We start from the raw sequence: 22,994 nt of genomic DNA, 5'->3' as shown, positions 1-22,994 counted from the left end.
AAATTGCCCCAGTGACCCTGCAGGGGTTTCCAGAACAATGCCTGGAATGCTGGAGAAAAGGGAACCCTCTTACAATCCTTCTCAGTCATCCAGGCCCAAGAGGGTTAAAAGGAGTGCAAGAGAATGATGCGTTACTCCCTGCGGTATAGCTGCAATTGGGGGATGGAAGACAGCCAGGATTTGGAAGTTCAGGAAAAAGCAACAGCAGTAGAGAGTTCTATTGGTTCTATGCCCAGAGGCCTATTTTAAAAAAACTCTGAAAGCCACCCTCTCCCCATTTCACAATCCCTTGTACATCGTGGATGTCGGAGCCAAACTTTCTCTGTTTCCAAATTATTCCAGATGGGTAGCTGTGTGAGTCTGTAGTAGCAAACCGCAGGGCTCCAATGGCACCTTAAAGCCTAGCAGGAATTTAAAAATGGTCTTGGGCTTGAAGGTTCTATTGGAATCCTGTTTCATTTCACTTACAAACGAAACTTCCCGCTTGTTTTGAGAAAAAGCTACGGGAAGCCGAAGCTCATCCCCACAACTGGAGTCAGTTCTCATTGCCAGAATTGGTGCCACTTGAAGTTTTGACACTCAAAAGCTGCCCGTTTATTTCAAGCTTTTCCCCCCGTTGAGGTTGCATATCAAAAGGAACACGAGTTCGTATAAAAGGGAACAAGGCATATCGGTAAAGGAGAGCTACTTTAAAACAGCTACGTTTTAAAATGATTATTCTGAACATTCTTTAGGAAAAAAAGACCAGATGGAACATTTTGGGTTTCCTTAGTTATCACATAACATGCTCCGAGGTCATTACCAACAGTGGCAAACACTTTCATCCTATTATATTTTCTTACACATCTAGCATTTCGCACAAGCAGCAGAAGTTCCCTTTTTTGGCATCGTTGGACTAGAAATGGAGGGAGGGAAAGGCACGAGTCTGAATGCAGAAGAACAAGAGAACAGCAGGCAGCTGTGATACCCACAGGGACCAGAGCCCAGATCTGAATTCAAGTCCAGAAACTTGGATCCTCCTTCTGTTGCCAGGGGGAAGGAAGATCTGTTTTGCTTGTTTTTCAGCCAAAGTCTCGGTCTGGAAGCACAACGGGGGCAATCAGCGTCCATACGTAGAGAAGCAGCCCTGCCCAGCTAGAAGCGATCTTCACCCAGACGGCAGTCCATGGACTGGTGAGCTTCTGCTGATGTTCATCAGGTCTGGGGAGGGAGAGAGGAAAAAGGAACGAACAGGATTGGATTCCATCTTTTAAAGACAGACCAACACTAGCCTTCTCCTGTGTCTATTATTCTTCTCCTATGTCTATTATTTATATCGAAAAGAGTCCAGTAGCACCTTTAAGACTAACCAACTTTACTGTAGCATAAGCTTTCGAGAATCACAGGTCTCGTCGTCAGATACGCATCTGACAAAGAGAGCTGTGGTTCTCGAAAGCTTATGCTACAGTAAAGTTGGTTAGTCTTAAAGGTGCTACTGGACTCTTTTCGATTTTGCTACTACAGACTAACACGGCTAACTCCTCTGGATCTATTATTTATATTTATATTTATTTATTTACGACATTTATAGTCCGCCTTTCTCACTGAGACTCAAGGCGGATTACACAGTATGAGGTTAATACAATCAGTATCAAGTACATTTCAATATAATACCATAAGGTAAACAGATACAGGTTTAAAAGACATAGCATTAGCAAGGATCCAAGTCAACGTAGAAAAAATACTGCAGCAAAATATAATCAATTCTAGGGCTAACATTAGACAACATGGAGCACTGGTTGTACATAGCAGTATGTATTTAAGCAGCAGATAATATATGAAGCAGAAATGGTGATGAAGACTATGATCCCCAACTCGTTAGTGAAGCATCTGAGACCCCATCCCTACAATACAGCCCTCCCATTTGAGTAAAAAGCCTTTTTGAAAAGTTCAGTTTTGGTTGTTGTGGGTTTTCCGGGCTGTACTGCCGTGGTCTTGGCATTGTAGTTCCTGACATTTCGCCAGCAGTTCAGTTTTGCATTGTTTATGGAAAGCCAGGAGAGTGGGGGCTCTTCTGACTTCCTCAGGCAGGTCATTCCACAGGATAGGGGCCATCACAGAGAAAGCCCGTGGACGGGCTGCTGTTGATTTCACCTGTGTGCAGCCTGGCACCTGCAGGAGACCCTGTTCAGATGAGTGAAGCTGCCGTGTAGGGAGGGAGGCAGTCCCGTAGGTATGCCGGACCAAAGCAGTGAAGAACTTTGTATGTAATAACCAATACCTTGAACCGAGCACGGTAAATGATGGGTAGCCAGTGGAGCGACTGTAGGAGGGGAGTGATGTTCATGCTCCTGCTCGCTCCTGATAACAATCGAGCTGCAGCATTTTGCACTAATTGGAGCCTCCTAGTTAACTTAGATGGGAGGCCAATGTATAGAGCATTACAATAGTCAAGCCTTGATGTTACCATAGCATGGATCCAAGTGGCCAGGTCAGCAGTGTCAAGATAAGAAGCCATCTTATATCTCACTTTACTCTCCAATTTATACCCCACTTTACTCCCCAATGGGAATCCAATGTGGCATACAGCATTGTTCTTCCTTCCTCCATTTCATTCTAACAGCCACCTTTTGAGGTAGGCTAGGCTGAGACAGATTGACCAGCCCAAGGTCACCAGCAAGCTTCCATTGTAGAGGGAGGGATTTGAACCCAGGGTCCTTTTCACACTACTTACTTGCTTCCGAAACATGGCGAAATGTAGTGCAAAAACTGCGGAAGATAGCGTCTTCTCGCGAGAATTTTGCACAATGTCACGCAAGTTTTGCGCGGTCACACAAAACTCTCGTGAGAAGACACTATCTTCTGCGGTTTTTGCGCTACATTTCGCAATGTTTTGGAAGCAAGTAAGTAGTGTGAAAAGGGCCCTGGTCTTCCAGATGCTAGTCTGACATTATCAACTACATCATGTGGTGTCTATAGACGTAGATAAGAGAGACTGACATTTGGGATGGACAAAAGGAAAGTACTTCTTCAGACAGCACCAAATTCACGAGACTTCCTGCCACAGCCACCACCTTAGATGGCTAAAGAGGGGAGGGGGGGTTACAGAAATCAAAAGGAAAGATCTACAAAGCACAGACAGCATAAATCTCAGATCAGGTGCAGTATGGCTATTCTGACTTGCTACTAAAAGCAACGGGAACCCCACAAAAACTGAACATGAGGGAGGGAGAGATACCTGACCATCAGTATGCCAAAAATAGAAAATCTATCGAAAATATCAAGCAATGCCATTAATTCAAAGATGATAAACCAGAAATATAACTACGTAAGATTACACTGCTATGTATCCTTGTAAGGAAGTGTAAAACAGTGCAACCTCGCACCGAACTAACTGGAAAAACTGTTGGCTCTCAGCTCTGGACCTCAATGGGAACTTTGTGGCCCTTCCAAGTGAATACAATCCAAGGAAGTGAATGCAAGGAAGAACAATTAAAATGTATTTCACACATTTGAGGATAAGCAAATTGTTTTATCTGAGGAAGATGTAAGCGAAACGTTCTGCTAGCATCCATCTTTCCGCTCTTTCCACCCTTGCAGTGACAGGCTAGTAATCTGAAATCTGGCCTTTTGATCTTCTTTTCAAGGTCACATATTGTTTTACGCACTTTCTCACGAGGATATATAACTGTGGTTTTACGTAGTTATATTTCTGCTTTATCATCTTTGTATAATTACATTGCTTGATATTTGCTATAGATTTTCTGTTTTTTGGCATACTGGTGGTTGGGTGTTTTTTTCTCCCTCGTGTTGCTCACTTTTTGTGTTTTTTCTGACTTACCCCCACCAAAAGGTGTGTGGAAGAGATTGTAAATGGAAGACAAGGGAAGATTTAATAGCTAAAGGTTATAAATGTCAATGGTTTTTCTATGCTCAACTTCTAGAAAGGTTTAGAATTCTTTTGCTCAGTTCAGACATCACACGAAACCAGGGTTTCATTAAGCTTTAGTTTGTGGCTCATCTGAATGCAGGCCACTCCACTAACAGTGGTTAGTTAAGCTCTACTTAGCTAGGACCAGGTTGGTTCTATTAAACAAATCTTCATGATGTTTTTGATCAATGTGTACATGCATATATCTGACAGAAACCAGGCTTGCTCCCTGGCAGTGCCCCTCCCAGGGTAGAGAGAGAAGACAATGGAGCCAGCATTTATCAAGGCCAACCAGGATTTGAGTGGACATCTGCAAGATGAATCCTAGTCTCAGAAACAAACCCCCGTTAAAATAAACCTTGGTTTAGCAAGATCATTGAAGCATTTGTATGCCATTTTCCTCTCCTCTGGAAACTGAAACACGCTTCTGGAAAAGTGTAATTTAAGCAACTAAAGAACAAAAATATGCAACTTCAGGCTCAAGGGTAGTCCTAGATCTACTAGACAACTGAATCATAGCCAGGCTGTGAGCCAAGATCCTTTTGGTTTGTACCAACCAAAAATCTGGTCATGACCAGATTTTAAGTATCTATGAACAGGAAGAGAATCAGAAGTTCAGCTTGGATGTTACACAGCTGGCAGGAATGTTCTCAAACTTCCCCTCCCACAGTCAGCATCACCTTGTTTCCTTGAGCATGGTCAGAGGAACAAATGTTCACACCACTGTATTACTATAGCACAGCAGCTAAGAGAATGGAGCTGTGATCTGGGAACAAGCTGGGGGTTGTGATAAGGACACAACAAGCTTTGTTTTGGGCTCACATGCTCCCTCCCACAGAACTTAAGGATTTTCTGGTGTGAAGCCCAATTTGGTGTCGCATCTGAATGACGGAGCTTCATCAAACCGGAGTTCACCAAATGGCCTTTGCTACTTCCTCCCAAACTGGGATTCTAAACTTGGTTAACTGGGAAAGTAACAAATTCTCATCGGAGTGAGTGCATTCAGCTGTCGCAACAAACTGGTGTCAGATTTAAGACTTCCTAAATCAATGCTCAGCCAAAAATTACCATGCTTGTGCTTACCATGAACAAACACCAGTTTATGTGAAATATCTGAATACAGCCTCATTTTAGCCTGGCAAGGTAAGTCTTGAATAGCTATAGCCACCTTAGCTGCAACGAGGTTTCCTTTACTGCTCTGTTATGTTCGTCTGCAATGTTTACAAGTAGAATTTTTTTATGCTTCCTCGCAAGTAAACCAATTTATAGAAGCAGAAAGTGCTAGCTTCTTCCAAGTTCTCCCAGAAATTTGGGGTTTTATGAATGGGTCAGAATAGGGCAAGATGTGTCCTCTCACACTTTCCTTCCTCCCTTTTAGCAACCATCCGCTCCATGGGAACCTGCCTACAGACAGCCAACCTTTCCATATGCTGGCAGCCTCTATCCCAGCCACGTGCAAAGCCTGTCATGGGAGGGGAGGAGGAGGAGGAGAGAGAAGAGGTTTAAGTTTATGGCTCCAAACCAATAAAACTCTGGAGCCAGTCTCCTGTGTGCTGCCGAGCCTGCTAAGAGACAAGAGCGAATGCTTTGCAGATCTGGCATGTTTACAGGTAGCAATGCGACAGCAAGTCATGCGCTATAAATAGCCAGGTGCTCACAGCAGTAGGAAAGGTCTTGCTGCATCCAAGAGAGCAGAGATTTCAGGGCCCAGGCAGGAGTTCTGCTTTTTTTAAAAAACCCAAACTATGCCCCTGGGACTGCTTCGGAGGAAATGCCTGCCTAAACCCTGGAGCGCGGCAAGCTCCTCTGCTCCCCTAAACTGAGTTCACCCAAGAAGATGGCCTCTTTTTATCTTCCTCAAAGCAGGGCCTTGTAAAACGGCTGCTCTGTGCTCGTTACCTAGGCAACAGCAGAGGGTAAATCCAAATGTCACAGGCCTAAAAGAAGGTTGCTTGCTATGCAGATTGCCCCTGGGAAGTTTAGGAGACATGCCACAGAGGACCCAGTGTGCTAGGGTGGGGAGTGGGGGAGAAGCATGAGTTAGAATCTCACTGTTATTACAAATATCTGACTAGGATGGGGGGGACAGCTACGGTTTTTAGGTGCCTGCCAGTGGCGGGCAAACTCCTGGGCGTTTGCCATTTTGCCCGTCAACCCGCCAGTGGTCAGCAGGAGGTGGCCCACCACTGGCAGGTGCCCCAGGAATGCATGCTGTGCGCACGCTCCCAAGCAGTGCGATGACATCACCCCCCAGACATGATGTCATCGCGCCAGTTGCAGGAGCATTCCTGCACTTCGAGGCCAATTTGGGCCCCAAATTGCTGAATCGGCCTCACAGAGTGCATGAGCACTCCCATGGCTGGTGCAACAACACCACTTCCGGAGATGTCATTGTGCAGGTGTCAGAGCACGCGCACACGAAGACCTCGCTGCCGGCACGAGATAAGTGCCAGGTCTCCCCCCATCCCGGTGGGAAGATATAGGGACCTGGAAACCCTAGGGACAGCACTGGTTTAAATCCCCACTCTGCCATGGAAGTTCACTGGCTGACTTTGGGCCAGTCATGGTTTCTCTCGGCTGGGCCTCATTCCCAGGTCTGTTATAAGGATAAAATTAGGGTTGCCAGCTCCAAGTTCGGAAATTCCTGGAGATTTGGGGGGTGGAGCCTGGAGAAGGTGGGGTTTGGGGAGGGGAGGGGGCTCAGCAGGGTATAATGCCATACAGTCCACCCTCCAAAGCAGCCATTTTCTCCAGGGGAACTGATTTCTGTTGGCTGGAGATAAGGTGTAATTCCAGGAGATCTCCAGCCACCACCTGGAGACTGGCAACCCTAGATAAAATAGAGAGGAGGATCACACACAGCTGCCCTGAGCTCCCATGAGGAAGGGTTGGATAAAAATGGGACAATCAACAGAAAATTATCTTCTCAGCTGCTATCAGGACCAAGCTGACACTGCAGTTTTCACCCAGGTGAACATTTTATCCTTCGTTTGTGACTAAGCATGGCCTGGCTAGGAAAAACAGTTATGAATTCAAGCCCTCCTAAGCAGCTCTCTCAATTCCTTAAAAGACAAGGAAAATCTTTCAGCGGAGAGACAGGGAATCTTATGGGTGGAACAGAACATGCTGCTCCGATACGGGTGATGGCGAATTGGATCATGAACTCCCCTCCCCTTTCCCCTGCAGAGTTCTAGTCCCGGATCACTTCCTACCATCCCGGAGTGCTCAGTTCCAATTCCTTCAACAGCAAAAGGCATGCAGTAGCCGGACGCACCTGTACCAGTTAGTGAGGGTCATCATGATGTAGAGGGAAGCCAAGAGGAGGCAGATGTGGAAGAAGGTGTAGTTGTATGACACTCCATCCTGCTCGTTGTCGTAAGCCTGGTGCACCCCATCGTCCAAGCCTGCGTTATCACCACTCAACATGGCTGGGCTCTCCTCCGTCAGCATCATCTTATTCACCTGGGCATGATCAGAGGACCGGATGCTGGTGGCAAAAGAGAGACGTTACATGATCCCAGAGCTTTTTTTCTGGGAAAAGAGGGGGTGGAACACAGTGGGTTGCCCTCGGAGAACATGGTCACTTGGCTGGTGGCCCTGCCCCCTGATCTCTAGACAGAGGGGAGTTTAGATTGCCCTCCGTGGAGGGCAATCTCAACTCCCCTCTGTCTGGAGATCAGGGGGTGGGGCCACCAGCCATGTGACCATTTTCAAGAGGTTCCAGAACTCCGTTCCCCCACGTTCCAGCTGAAAAAAAGCCCTGATCATCTCAATGACAGCTAGGCAAAGCCCCAGTGAAAACAATGGAACTGAGGTGCAGAGTTAGAGCTTTAAGTCCTGAAATCAGGAAAGGTTCAGAGGAGCCTGGGCAGCCATCTTCTGTCCATCCAACGTCCTTATTTTTTTCTTAAAAGGTTCACGGTTAAGCCATGCTGTATTAGACTTCTTGAAAATATACATAATTTTTTAAAAATTAGAGGAAAAAATCTTAGGAAGGAATTTCCTTCTCATCACCACTAGAGGGAGATTGGAAGCTACATCGAGAAACTCTCAGCCTGCTGTGGAGACAGTTTGGCAGGTTACATGTAACTCTCAACCAGCATGTTCTTTTTTTAGGGGGTACGTGTTGGTACAGAATACAGGGATCTCTTGAGCATTCAGGAATTGGGCTGAGATTTAGAGCCAAGCTACAAGTGACACAACCTGACACAGGTTGGACACTTGTCAGCTTCCCTCAAGTTTTGATGGGAATGTAGGCGTCCTGGTTTTACAGCTCGGCTCTCCATTACAGCTGCAAGACCAGGATGCCTACATTTCCCATCAAAACTTGAGGGAAGCTGACAAGTGTCCAACCTGTGTCAGGCTGTGTCACTTGTAGCTTAGCTCTTAGGGTTCCCAGGTACCCTCTGGTGGCGGGCAAATTCCCAGTGGTTTGCCCCTCTGCTTGCCGATTGCTGAAGATTGACAGGCCATGGCAAGTCACACGGCAAATCCCCTGTCACTGATAGACAACTCAGGCAAATGCGTGGCTCACACACTCCCGACCAGTGATGATGATGTCACTTCTGGAAGTGACATCACTGCCCTAACTGTGGGAGTGCTTCAAAATTTTGCACAGGGCTAATTTTGACCCCAAACGGACTAATCCTTAAAGAAGCAGCCCCATGCAAAGCACAGGACCACACTTCCCGAAGTGAAATCACAGCACCCAGCAGCGAGTGCAGCAGGGAGTACCACCCCCCTACTGTCAGTCGCCATGGAGATCTGGCAACTCCCCTGAGAGTGGAGGACATCATGAGTCCCCGTACATCTTTTTAGGGGGGGGAAAGCACCACTTTCAACCATGCCTCTTGTTTTCTTCCAGCATCCACTGCAGCCTCCAAGAAGGAGGCTAAGCTCCCTGCTGTGTAACTAATCAGAAATAGCTGAGGTACAAGGTTGCAGTCATAGCTACATTGCAGAAAGCAATAAGGGCTCTCATCTTTTTTGGGAGCAGATTTTTGCAAAACAGCTCAAAGACAGCTATAAAGATGGCCAATCTGCCTTACAGAAGCAAGCCACTATTCCATCCCATCCTCTCTCCTCTGGCAGTGAATCTCTAGTATCTCAGGTCAAGAATGGGCTTTCCCGATGCTGGCTACCAGAGATTATTTCACGGGAGAAACAGAGGACTTCTGCCTGTAAAGTGCGTGCTCTGTCAATGAGCCAACACTGCTTCCCAGAAACTCAGCACGCGGTTTAATCTTTGAACTGGCTGACTCAAGATAACCTACTGAAGTGGCGGTGGCTAAAAAGGCCTCGAGGCAAAGGAGGTCTTTCCCATCACCTGCTACCAGAGAGCTTTATCTGTGGACATTCCAGGGATTGAACCTGGGACTAGGGATATGCGATCAAGGCTAAATAGCTGGATTTATGCCAATCTGGCATAATATGGCTATGCGGGATCACACTGGAGAATCCCAGATCGGATCCAGGAAGGCCGACTCTGATGGTCTAGATTATTCAGCCACAGGCAGCCACAGCAGAAGTGGAGCAGCAGCGTAAAGTGGAGACAAGTTCCGTGCCATGGCAGGAAAGTGGTGCAAGACTGGCGGAGGACCAGAGGCAGCAGGCAGAGTAGATTTCCATCCTGGCCCTCCACCCCCACCTGAGCTCCAAAACAGCCCTTCAAGCCACCATCAGCCACCTTTTAAAATCCATGGGTCCAGTACGTATGCACGCACACGCTTCAATTTAGGATGCTCTGGTTTGACATAGGGATTCTCTGGTTTGACATTGGTTCCCTTGCAGTAGTTTGATTCTATTGGTCTTTGTTGGTTCGGCTTCCATTGGGACTTGCATTAGGACTGGCTTTGGGCCCAAGGTTTCCCTTTGCCTGAAAAGCCTTGGAAATTTCCCCCCATAGGAAACAATGGAAAGTGGCTGGGGGCACCTTGTTCAGGGGCCCATAGAATTGGACCCCGGGGATCCAATCTTCCTGAAATTTGGGGGTCTTTAGTGGACAGGAAGAAGTAGGATCCGTTAAAATTTTGTGGAGTTTCTTTGAAAAACGCCTCTCATCACCCCGGATAGTTTTCTCCATAGAGAACAATGGCTGGACAAATTTGGGATTTTCTAACCAGATTGGAGAATCTGACCTGGATTTAAGGGATATTAATTTTTTTTTATATCCTTGAAACCTGGATCAGGACTGACTGAAGTTTTTTTATGCACACTCTTACCTGGGACACTCAGGTCAACCGTCCCACCCAATATACAGTTAGGTTTGACATTCCAAGGCATGGAAGCACTCCAGGAAAATATGGATTCTTACCTTATGAAAAGAGTACATAAGACAAATATCACCAATCCCACAATGCTTGGAGCATCCCACCATTGCGTCAACTGTTCACCATTTGCCACAGTTGCTGTGCTGTTGTTCTCCACTCGTACCAAGAGAGTTGGGTTACAGTATTTGTCTATGAGGAACGAAACACAGAAATCCAGAAATGATGACACTTGGAGGCCACCAATCGTGTCTCTGCAAGCAGCCTGATTCTCTTCCTCCGAAGAGATCACAATGGCATGCATAGTGCAGCAGTCTGTGGCTCAGTGGATACAGCATCTGCTTTGCTCACAGAAGGTCCAGGTTCAATCCCTGCCATCTACCTAAAAGTGGATGGAGCGGGGAGGACCTAGGACAACATCTCCCCATGTTCTCCCTTAGGTGTGTTGTGAGAATAAAATGGGGGAAAGGAGACAAAAAGAGAACCAAGTATGCTGCCATGCTCCTTGCTTGATAAGGAGAATTTTAAATACACTTTCCCCCCTTTATAGGGCATAGAGATCTGTTTTATCTTGCCAGTAAACACTAAAGTAAGTAAACAAGAAAAGTAAATAAATAAACACAACAAGTGCCCCGTTGATACACCCTATGACTTTGTTGACTCTTTAGTTACACAGTTCAAAATGACCCTGGAAATTCAACTGGCAATCTTTCAGCATACCTTCTCATTTGGCCCTTAGACTCCAAGATCAAACAGTTCCTGGAGGCTTATTTTGAAAATTTCTATGCTGCCTCTCCACAGAGCCTGCTCAAGGTGACTTACAAACATGGTAAAGAGTCCAGTAGCACCTTTAAGACTAACCAACTTTATTGTAGCATAAGCTTTGCATGCATCTGACAAAGAGAACTGTGGTTCTCGAAAGCTTATGCTACAATAAAGTTAGTCTTAAAGGTGCTACTGGACTCTTTATTATTTTGCGACTACAGACTAACACGACTAACTCCTCTGGATCTACGATCATATTACTATGAAAATTGTTAAAAACCCAACGTTAAAAATCCAGGAACTTAGCAAAAAAGTAAGTCTCTTAAAATGAGAAGCAGGCTATAAAAATAATATTATCAATTCCATCATTAAAAAACTGGGTGAAAAAAGGAAACATTTTGGCCTGCTGACTAAAATAGGGTAGGTGCCAGGTGAGCCTCAAAGGGGAAGGACATCCCCTAAGTAAGGCGCTGCTGCTAAAAGGAGCCCAGTCCTCTAAGGCTCGATGGCTTTGCAGTTTGACTAGCACCTCCAAACAGAGTCCCAGCCAGTTGGAAAAAAGTTTTAGGACACAGTTTTTATACTTTATTACAGCAGCAAGAGTACTTTATGCACAAAAGTAGAAAACTACAACATTGCCTACAGTGGAGAAATGGTGGACAAAAGTTTTGGAGTTTGCGTTAATGGCAAAACTTTAAGTGGGACTCTAGAAATGATATATACTTGTTGCGGAGAAAATCGGAACTCAACTTGTAGTGTAATTTAGGGATTTTTTGTTTTCATTTTTCTTTTCCTCTTAGTTTTATAGATATATGTATTGTTACTGTGTTATGTTTAGAATTGTGTGTTTTTTCTTGTTCTCTATGTTTGTTGTTTATTGTGTTGTGGTGTGTAGTTTATAGTTTAAATAAAGAAATTTTTAATACAAACAGAGTCCCAGCAATTACAAAGGAACAAGCGCAACGAAAGAACCTTAAGAGAAGATTGACGAGAACTTACTTGGCACATTGGCGAGGGCTGACCAGGTGATGAACATGGTGTAGAGGGTGATGACGGAGGCTTGAAGCAGGCCGGAATGGGGCTGTGCATCCTGTGGAGAAGAGGAGGTCCAATTAAAACCCTGGGCCAGCCTTGGCCCAGTCAGGCATTCTGCTTACAGAAGAACATCGAGTTCAACTGGCAATGGAGCCTGTTTAAAGGAAAACTCCAACTGGTATTTCTTTTTGGCCACAACCTCCAGGAACACTGACTGTGTGCAGCGGAGACATCAACCCTGCCCAGAGTCTAGAGACAGCAGGATTACTGCCATCTCCCACAGTGCTGTAGTTTTGTTTTTGGTTTTTGTTTTTTTAATTATTTTATTAATAATGCTTACAAATACAAAACAGTTACAAAGCTTTTAAGGATAACTATTCCAAAATATTAATAGATACATAGTGAAATATTTGTGGTATAAAGCATAAGATATCTTTCTAGTAGGTAGTCTAAAATTGTTTCACAAAAAGGTAGACAAACTTTAGTCATAAACTTGGACTTAAGAATAATGAGAGAAAAGGCAATAATATGTAACTATCATTGAATCACTACATTACAAGAACAAATCCTTCTTCCCTCCCCCCCCTTTCCCCCTAAAGATAGTTATCACACATATAAATTCTCCTGACTTTCACTTCCCTCCCCCTTCACCCCCCTTTCTCCCATTCCCCTGACCCCACATATAGACAATCCTGACACGGTGACCTGCAGGTAATTACCTAACAGGTTATTGGTATAAAAAACACAGTGCTGTAGTTGAGGCTAACAAGCACATTTAAGATCAAACTTTCCTCTTGCCTGCCACTTAACCATGAAAGTTCTGCCACAAGACCACAAAAAAAGAAAAGAGCCAGTGTGGTGCAGCGGTTAGAGTGTCAGACTAGAGTCTAGAAGAAGCAGGTTCAAATGCCCCCTCTGCTATGGGAGCTCACTGGATGGGCATGGGATAAGCACTCCCTCGGTTTAACCTACCTCACAGGGTTGTTGAGAAGATAAAACGGAGGAGAGGATGATGCAAGCCGCTATGAGTCCCCGTTGAGGAGAAAGGTGGGGTATAAATGAAGTAAAATAAAAATCAAACTGGCTCCTCTTTTTGAGGCTGCCCAGGTCTCTCCTGGAGGGCCAGTCTCAGAATAACCGACCTGCATATCTGGATGACCCTTACTCTTATCATCCGTCGATGCAGGACACAGCCATCTGAGTCAGGCCACTGGTCTATCAAGGGCAGTATGGTCCACTCTGACTGGTAACAGCTTTCCAGGGTCTCTGTCTTTCGGATCACTCATAACCTGATCCTTTTCTTAACTAGAGGTGCCACGGATTGAACCTAGGCTCTTCTGCATGCCACACAAATGCCCCATCACTGAGCTACATCCAGGTCTGGCCCCTGCCTCAAGCACTGGGATGCCGGAGGGGGCGCCAGAGGGGGTGCTGGGGGCAGAGGCACGCACCACAGAGCTGGATTGCCAGCCCCACGCCGCCGCCACCGCCGCCAAAACACACCCACGGCTGGGTGCAGCAGCCACAGGCCAGGCACAGCAGGCGTCTGGGGCGGCATGCAGAACCTCCCCAGCCACCTGCCACGCCTGACTGGGAGCGCGGGCAGCCTCCACACACCGTCCCAGCTGCCCACCGGCCAATGGGGCACTTGCTGCATGATGACATCATCACACAGTGATGTCATCACGCAATACGAGGGGGCGCGCGAGCATAGGAGCAGCCACGGGCACCAGAAACCCTGGCGCCGCCCCTGGCTACATCCCCTCAGTTGGGAGGACACGCTGCTTCATGATCTTATCTGGGGTCTTGCGGCGAAGCAGTGCCTGCCTCAGCAGCTCGAAAGGGAAGATGGTCTACGTTACCACGTGGCCTGTTCACGGTTCTGGACTTGAAACAGCATCTGCACATGAAGCAATCGCCGAGTACTGTTTGTTTCCAATCCTGTTGGAACTACGCACCCTTCTCTGCCTAACAGCCTGCAAGCCCCTCGAGGACAGAAGAGGATGCCAACAGTCCCTTACCTGAATCTTGGGCAGGATGGACAGCACAGAGACCACAACGCAGAAGATGAGGTTGAGGCTGATCAACGCCTTGTTTTCCGTACAGCCGTCTGTTTTTGTGTAATACACGTAGAGGAGCACCACGGCTGCGATGGATACGGCGTAGAAGAGGAAGGTGAAGAAGAAGAGGGCTGGGGGAAACGAAGAGAGAGAGCTTGGCAGTTAAAGAACAGTCTCAATAGAGTGACTGAAAAAACTAAGTTTAACAGCAAAGAGCAGCTTATGAAGTCCCCACCCTCCATTTTATTCTCATAACCAGGGCTTTTTTTCAGCGGAAACGTGGTGGAACGGAGTTCCAGCACCTCTTGAAAATGGTCACATGGCCAGTGGCCCCGCCCCTGATCTCCAGACAGAGGGGAGTTTAGATTGCCCTCCGCGCCGCGAGCAGCACGGAGGGCAATCTAAACTCCCCTCTGTCTGGAGATCAGGGGGCGGGGCCACCAGCCATGGGACCATTTTTGCCGAGGGCGATTTAAACTTTAAAAAACTTCCCCTTTGTTCCAGCTGACCCAAAGTGACATCATTGTGCGGTACTGAGTTCCACCACTGAGTTCTGCCACCTCTTTTCCCAGAAAAAAAGCCCTGCTCATAACCATCCTGCCAGGTAGGTTAGGCTTAGAGACAGCAACCTGCCTAATGTCATTCAGTAAGCTTCATGGTGGAGTAGCAACTGAACGCAGGTTTTCAAGATCCTACTTTGACCACTGCACTACACTGCCTTCCCCTGATCATCTTAGGCATTTTTTTTAATATGCAGTCCTCAGTCAACGGAAGAGGTAGTGGATCTGCTACACAGGGAGATCCAGTGCAGTGCGGTGGTTAGAGAGTCAGACTAGGATCTGAGAGACCCAGGTTCAAATCCTGCCTCTGCCACAGCGGCTTGTCAGGTGACCCAGGGCCAGTCACTTGCTGCCAGTTTAATTTGCCTCACAGGGTTGTTGTGAAGATAAAATGGAGGCGAGAACTAGGTAAGCCACTTTGAGTCCCCACTGGGGAGAAAGACGAGCTATACATGAACTAAATAAAACAGCCCACTTACTTAAATTGAAAGGCAGAAAGAAGCAGGAAAGAGGGAGGGTCCCCAGAGCTGGACAAGCTACATAAATGAGAAGGGGGGGGGAAGAAGCCTGTATTTGTCTGCACCAAAGTTTTTACATTATAGGGAACCAAAAAACCCAAGAGAAGCCTAAAATGTTACTAAACTAGTCTCCAACAGGCTGCAGAACCCACTTTGACAGCCAGCGTTTCAAAACATGCAATGCATGCAATACAGACCTGCATACCAGGATTTGGCATTGCCTTCGTCCGCGTTGTGCAGCCAAATCTGACTCCAGGAGTGTGCAAAGTCAATCAGCAGGATGAGCTGGATCAGGATGAAGAGGAAAGAACCGACCACTCCGAAGTAGAACCAAACTCAATAAAGGGGAAAAAGAGAGAGGAGGAATATATTATTACAGGAAGTTCTAAAGCCAGCAGGGTAGCCATGCTAAGGGCAGCCACACTAGAAGAGGAATTCTCTCTTTCCCAAGTTGGGTCCAGGGACTGATTTCCCAAGCATTGCAAGGCTCTAATTCGAATCCGGACCCTAATGCAGGGGGAGAAGGGTGTCCCCCCCACCACACACACCATTTTACCTTGTGGTAAGAGTTTTAAATTACCCCTATAAGGTAAAACAGGAGCCCCTTGGCGCAGAGTGGTAAGCTGCAGTACTGCAGCCCAAGCTCTGCTCACACAACCTGAGTTTGATCTTGGCGGAAGCCGGGTTCAGGTAGCCGGCTCAAGGTTGACTCAGCCTTCCATCCTTCCAAGGTCGGTAAAATGAGTACCCAGTTTCCTGGGGGTGAAGCGTAGATAACTGGGGAAGGCAATGGCAAACCACCCCATAACAAAAGTCTGCCAAGCAAACGTCGTGATGTGACATCCCCCCAAGGGTCAGTAATGACTCAGTGCTGGCATGGGGGACCTTTGCCTTTATAAGGTAAAACACCCTCAGATTCAGATTAAGGTTGGGGAAATGGCCAAGAGGAAGGCTAAAGACCCCCACCCCTGTTGCCATGTTCCTGATTGGGATATTTAGTGTCAATTTTTTTAAAAGATAAAAGTTGCCCCTCCTGATTACAGGGGAAGGAAATGGCTGCCAGGGGGACAGGGTTAGGGAAAATGGCTAAATGTCTAAACCGGTGGTATTGGGCAGGATTACTATGGCAACAACACATCACTAGTAGGGTAAAACTAACCTGTCTCACAACAGTCATGAAGGAGGTTAATTTACTTAGGGGAAATGGCTGCCATGTAGGCACGAAAATCCAGAGTTTGGGGAAAGCCTGGATGGCTGTTGTATGGGTGGCAAAACCTGGAGCAAAGCCGATTTAAGAAAGATCGGAGAAAAACGGGAAACTCCAGGAGGTGCACAAATGCACCGCAATACTGTAGATAAGTGTGAGGGGGGGGGAGCCTATTTCCCATCAGCATTAAACCCAGGACAGATCATTTATGTGGAAATGGCCACCGTTTGAGAACTACTGCTCTAATGCCAACGTACATTATAAACCGGTTAGGAAGATATTTTCACACAGAGAGAAGTTGAAGGCTCAACAGGATTTTCAAAAGTGGTCCTGTTCAGTATCTCTGCAGAGGCAATGATGGATCTACCGCACAGATTAACACTCAACACATCACCCATAATCAAAAGTGTGCAATTGAATCCAATTGGAACTACAGCTTGTCCCAAGTTGACAGCAGAATCAGGCGAGAGCAACACGACAATAGTCAGTACGAGACAGGCAGCAAATTTAATGGAAGGGTCCCATCAGCTTTTGTCTCCCTGTCTTGCTGCAAATTTCTTTGCTTGTGTATTGCTCCACTTCCAGCAATGTGTACGTGAATAATCTAGCCCTAATCTCTCTTCCCTGCTAGGACTGTTTGGTTTTAAATTACATCTTTTATTGCAGACGGGAAGCGAAGCCTCAAGAGTACCAATTGGGGACTAATTATACCTGCACGCTACCTTTCTTGCCCAGTGGGTAGCAAGCACATCTCCCACTTGAAGCTGCAGAACTTGCATGGATTTTCTTGTTTCCCCCATTTTAAGGAAAGATTTAACAAAAGATTAGACTGAAGAATTTCTAGGAGGAAGCGTGCAAGGTGGCTAGGGGTTCAATCCCCGGCATTTACAGTTAAAAGGACCAGGTAGCAGGTGATGGGAAAGACCTAAACCTGAAACCCAGGAGAGCCACTGCCAATACTGACTTTGATAGATTAAACATCTACTTAGGCAGTTTCATATGTTTGCACTAATCCTGGGTTACAGGGAGTGGGAAAAGACTCAAAAAGTTGGAGTAGATGGCCAATCGGATGGAGCAGAAGCCCGTCAGAGTAGATGGCTTAAAAACCCTGTTCACTCAACGCAAGTATTAGAGCTGTGTTCATGTACAGGTGAATACAGATATGAGAGGACAGGGAAAATGCACTTGTGTTGTAAGCAGGACCAATGCACCTGCTCTCCCATCTTGCTTATGTGCATCGGCCTCGAACACAGGCATGTCAAGTGCAGAGAGCCAATAGAAGGCAGCTTCATAGGTTTATTTACCACATCCACTACAAAGCTGCCTTCAACCGAGTCATATCCTTCATGTACCACGGTCAACCTTGCTTACTTTGACTGGCAGTGGCTCTCCACGGAGACCTACTAACTTTAAACAGTGGCTGAACCTGAACTTGGAGCCTTCTGTATGCAAAGCAGGCAATGAGCCACGGCCCCATTCTGTCAACATTTAGAGATGTCAATTTTCCCCATTTTTCAGATCCACTTGTTTGAAGATGGCGCAAGGGTGGATCCTACCCTTATCCTCTCACTCCATTGAGCAAAGTTTGAATCCTTCCTCCCCCCCTATGGAAACTTCATTCAACTTAAGTAACTCTTCCGTTGGAGGAAGAGCTTCTGAAAAGATGGCTGGATCCACCCAAGGAAGTGCTACGTAGAAGCAAAGGTTGTTATTAATAAAAGCATTTACAGAGGCAACTGGAGAAACTACCATCGAATATTTGTCACTAGTATAGGGTCACCAATAGCCCTTCAGCAGTGGCCGAGTCCACACAGCAGGACTATGATGTGCATGCACACTTCATGCTCCATTCAGACTCGAGCCTTGGCAATGCAACTGAACGTTTGAACAGAAGTGATTGCCCACAGCAAAAGGGACGAAGGGCTCAGCTTTGTGTTAGGAGGGGGCCTTTTTCACAGCAATCCACCCAGCATAGGGACAGCGAGCCCATCAGCAAACCGACAAAGGGCCCCAATTAATAATGAGCAGACAGCAGGTTTCGGTGGCGATTATACAACCTCGTGTTCTTTTTGTTCCCTGTGCAAGAGCCACCGCCCGTGAAAAGGCACTATGCAATTCTACTTATGCATTTAATTTGGAACACAGAACAAGATTCCTTCCTGTTTATGCTAGCATTAAACTCCTGACAAAAGGCGTTTGCAATAGTGTGTGTGCATTGAATGCTCGGAAGCTAAAGAGGACCCTGGACAGAGGTATTAGCTGCCAGAAAGGCAGACTTCCGTGTCTGGCACAGTCCACTCTCATTCCTGGTGGAAAGCATCCAGCCCTATCTGACGCAGAAGAGTAAACATAATGACTTGGCGTCCCAGCGGGATTGCAAATAACAATGCTCAGACACAGGTTTTAATTTTGCTTCATTTACCAGATGTGAAGGGTCCATCGGGGATATAGAAGGCCCCCACGGTTATTCCAATCAGTATCAGAAACTTGAAAAACCAGAACCTGGAAAAGAAAAGAAGAGGTCAAACCTTGCGCCTTGGAGCACATAAAGTGGCCTTAGCCAAGTTGCTCTCTCACATTTTTAGCCTCTGAGCTGCAAAATGCAGACAGAAAGACTAAGAGCCAAGCTACAAGTGACGCCTGACACAGGTTGGACACTTGTCAGCTTCCCTCAAGTTTTGATGGGAAATGTAGGCATCCTGGTTTTACAGCTTGGCTCTCCATTACAGCTGCAAGACCAGGATGCCTACATTTCCCATCAAAACTTGAGGGAAGCTGACAAGTGTCCAACCTGTGTCAGGCGTCACTTGTAGTTTGGCTCTAACCCACCTTTACAATGTTGATCTAAGAGTGAGTCACTGAGAACCAGCATGGGGTAGCAGTGAGAGTATCTGAGAAGAATCAGTAAGATTCGGCATCAAATCCCCACTCCACCAAACAAAGCTCATTAGCAGTGCAATCCTATGGAGAGTCACTCCAGTCTAAGCCCATAGAAGTCAATGGGCTTAGACTGGAATAACTCTCCATAGGACTGCACTGTAGATGACCTTGGGCCAATCACTTACACTCTCAGCCTAACCTACTCCACAGGACTGTTATTTATTTAGTTACTGTCATTTATAGTCCGCCTTTCTCATTGAGACTCAAAGCAGATTACATAGCGTGAGATTAGTACAATCGGTATCAAGTACATTTCCATACAGTGTCAAGGACATTTCCATAAACAATGTCATAGGCTAAATAAATACAAGTTAACGAAGACTTAGCATTAGCAAGGATCCAATATGGAGTTGAAGAATTGCTGAAACAGAACATAATCAATTCTAGGGCTGAAATTAGACAACATGAAGCACCAGTAGTATGTAGGAGTACATATTTAAAGCAACAGATAATATGTAAGGCAACATAACATAGTGGCGAAGTCTATGGTCCCTAACTTATTAGTGAAGCATCTGAGACCCCCTCTCTACAATACAGCCCTGAGGAAAATCCCTTTTTGAATAATTAGGTTTTGCATTGTTTGCAGAAAGCCAGGAAAGTGGGGGCTCTCTGACCTCCTCAAGCAGGCCATTCCACAGGATAGGGGCCACCACAGAGAAAGCCCATGTACAGGTTGCTGTTGATTTCACCCAGTGCTTTTTTTCTTAAAAAATGTTTAGGAGTACTCTCAGTTGGAGTTGGTTTAGCAGGAATTCCAACATTTTAAATATTTTACTTTCTCCTGTTAGATTCACAAAATATTTAGGGGTATGCGTCCCCCTAAATCCCCCCAGGAAAAAAGCACTGATTTCGCCCATGTGCAGGCTGGCACCTGCAAGAGACCCTGTTCAGATGAGCAGAGCTGCCGTGGAGGGACATAGGGAGGGAGGCGGTATGAAGGAGGGGAGGGAATCATGAGGAATGATAAGAGCCAGTGTGGTGTAGTGGCTAGAGTGACAGACTAGGACCTGGGCAACCCAGGTTCGATTCCCTGCTCTGCCATGGAAGTTCGCTGGGTGACCTTGGGCCAGTCACACACTCTCCGCCTAACCTACCTCACAGGGTTGTTGTGGAGGAGAGGACAACCATATAAGCTGCTTTGCGTCCCCACTGGGAAGACAGATGGGGTATAAATGAAGTAAAATACATTAAAATGTATTCTCCCCTCAGCTCCTTGAAGGAAGGTACACCTGTTATGAACATCATATATCATCTGCCTGCCCTACCCCATAACATCTCGTGTGATGTGGTGTATTGTGAGCACTGATAGCCATCTTGGTAATCTGTTTTAACTTGATAATGTGACTGTTTTTACTTCTAAGTATTGTATTTTAAATTGTTTTATTGTTTCTATAGTGCTGTAAATCAGCCCTGAGCCCACTTGCGGGGAGGGTGGGTAAAAATCAAATAAATTAAATGAAATTAAGGGCAGGGTAAATGTATACTAAATTATATTTATATATGGAATAGCAGCTACAGTGTCATACTGGGATCTAGGACACCCCGGTTAAAATCACCACGGGCCATGAAAGCTAGCTGGGTGACCTTGGGCCAGACACACACACACACACCCACAGCCTTGCCTACCTCACAAGGCGAAGGTGAGAAAAAATGATGTAAGCCACTTTGGGTCCCAAGTGGAGAGAAAGGCAGGGTATAAATAAAATAAATTATGTATGTATGCATACATACGCACCCCTGATGAAGGGATCTTTGATTCTTAGAATGTATACCCTGGAAATCTTGTTGATCTTTAAGGTGCTACCGGATTCGAATCTTGCTCCTTACATTATTTTGCCTTAAGCCACATGGAAACAGAGGACCCTGAATTGGCATCAGGACGAGTGTTTCGAGTGACAGCCGGCAGCTTGGTTGAACCCAACCCCGGGCAGCCTCGAGCATTCTTGCATTTCTGGACCCCAGGAACGTTAAGGACGAGTAAGAGCCTTCCAGTCTTTCTCTAGCACACTCAGAGAAAAGGAAAACGTGGTCAGGGAGGAAGAGATGCTGCTGCCAACGGTTGGACAGTGTTTTATTTTGAGAGGAGATTTATTTGTGTCTCTTTTGCATTTATTTCCGGAAAGGAATGAAGACATCTAACACTCGCGGTTGCCTGGTTGCAAAGATCAGCCTTCAGTTTTGGCAACTGAAGTAAGACATCAATAGTCTGCTCCACAGACTGGACAGAGCCAGAAGCAGGTATTGCATTTCCTCAGTAGGCTGCTGTGGCTCAGATGCTATCCAGATTCGGCCACCGGAGCAGCCGGATCAATTAGGTCTCCTTTGCCAGGACTCATTTGTTTTCAAGCGAAATTGACAAGACAGAAACTGAAAATGACCCGATTGTGCCCTATGAACAAATCTGCCCCCTATTGCTAGGAAGGCAACCTCGGGGGGGGAAACCTTGTTATAACGACAGCATTCGATTTATATACCACCCGATTTATATAACACCCACTCAGAGTGATTTACAAAGTGTGTTATTACTATTCGCATGACAATCACCCTGTGAGGTGGGTGGGGCTGAGAGAGCTATGAGAGAGCTGTGACTGACCCAAGGTCACCCAGCTAGCTTCAAGTGGAAGAGTGGGGAATCAAACTCGGCTCTCCAGATTAAAGTCCTGCCGCTCTTAACCACTACACCAAACCGGCTCTGTGTGTTCTGTTTGTTGGCAACTGGTAGGCTACTACGAGAGACAAGATGCGGGACTAGATGGACCACTGGTCTGATCCAGTAGGGTTGTTCTTATGCCTACTGATCCTCAGGAGCAGAAGTGGGGCACAGCTAACACTGATGTAGCACAGGTCTGCTCATGCTGATATGGGGTGCCTGCAGATAGATCAGTTGGGGCTGACTTTCAGTTCTGTATTCGTGGAACACCCGCTGGTCTGTAGAGGAGAACTCAAGAAGAAGGGCCCGTAAGACACTGCAAGATTTGAGTCTAGGGCCACCTTTGACAAAAGAGTGTTGGGGGATGCAACTCTAGGGTGGCCTGGTTACTGTGGAGCCCATGGAGCTGGGCACATCATGTAATTAATTTTCATATGATGCTTGAGTTGGGATTGGATCTGAGAGGCCACCACAGAAAATCTTCGCCTGGTGGGACCATGTTGGTTCTAGACACTCCTGACTGACTCTGCCCCTTCCAATACATCTTAAAGGTGTCTGCATCTTCCTTTTGGTCCAATTCCTTCCTTCCAAAGGGACATGAAACCTTCTTGGGTTCATACAGTGTCCTTGGGCCAGGGTAGGCCCTGGACCAGCAGTCTCACCCGTTCTGTATCGACGCCCTTGGATCTTTGCTACTCCGCACACAAACCATCATCAAGGCAAACAGGAAAAAGAAAGCTGCCGTTGCAAAGCACATGCGGTACACAGATTTATGACCCAGGAAGGACTTGCAGTTGACTTTCCCATTGGTGCCCAGAACTGAAGTGCCTCCTTCACAGAATCCAGGAAGCTGGTAAAAGAAAAGACAACATCGAAATGGCCCCTAGACATTGCTTATTCCTTACTTAGATGCTACAAGGCACTGCTAAACAAGGAACTGATCGCCTTTGTCCCAAAAAAATAACACGGGTTTGATTTAAACTGGACATTGGCAGGACTGAAGAACGTACCCAGGCAATTTTGCCTGCTCCCAGTGTCTTATTTAAACTCATAAGAACAGCCCTGCTGGATCAGACCAGCGGT

General features: G+C 46.4%; 1 protein-coding gene across 1 annotated transcript in view; it reads right to left on the bottom strand.

The window, feature by feature from the left end:
- Positions 1-673: 673 nt before the first annotated feature.
- SERINC2 (serine incorporator 2) overlaps positions 674-22,994 on the bottom strand; it is a 35,711-nt gene continuing 13,390 nt past the window's right edge. The window contains exons 3-10 of the mRNA XM_054999385.1: positions 22,574-22,761; positions 18,744-18,823; positions 15,312-15,449; positions 13,998-14,167; positions 11,941-12,031; positions 10,224-10,368; positions 7,185-7,397; positions 674-1,200 (exon numbers count right to left, since the gene is read on the bottom strand). Of these exons, the coding sequence (XP_054855360.1) occupies positions 1,062-1,200; positions 7,185-7,397; positions 10,224-10,368; positions 11,941-12,031; positions 13,998-14,167; positions 15,312-15,449; positions 18,744-18,823; positions 22,574-22,761 (1,164 nt within the window). The 3' untranslated portion in view covers positions 674-1,061. The remainder of the gene's footprint in view (positions 1,201-7,184; positions 7,398-10,223; positions 10,369-11,940; positions 12,032-13,997; positions 14,168-15,311; positions 15,450-18,743; positions 18,824-22,573; positions 22,762-22,994) is intronic.

Source organism: Eublepharis macularius, chromosome 15 (genome assembly GCF_028583425.1).
Source record: "Eublepharis macularius isolate TG4126 chromosome 15, MPM_Emac_v1.0, whole genome shotgun sequence".
Taxonomy (NCBI): Eukaryota; Metazoa; Chordata; class Lepidosauria; order Squamata; family Eublepharidae; genus Eublepharis; species Eublepharis macularius.
Note: the sequence above shows the minus strand (reverse complement) of the source record. Positions and strands in the feature narration are given on the sequence as shown.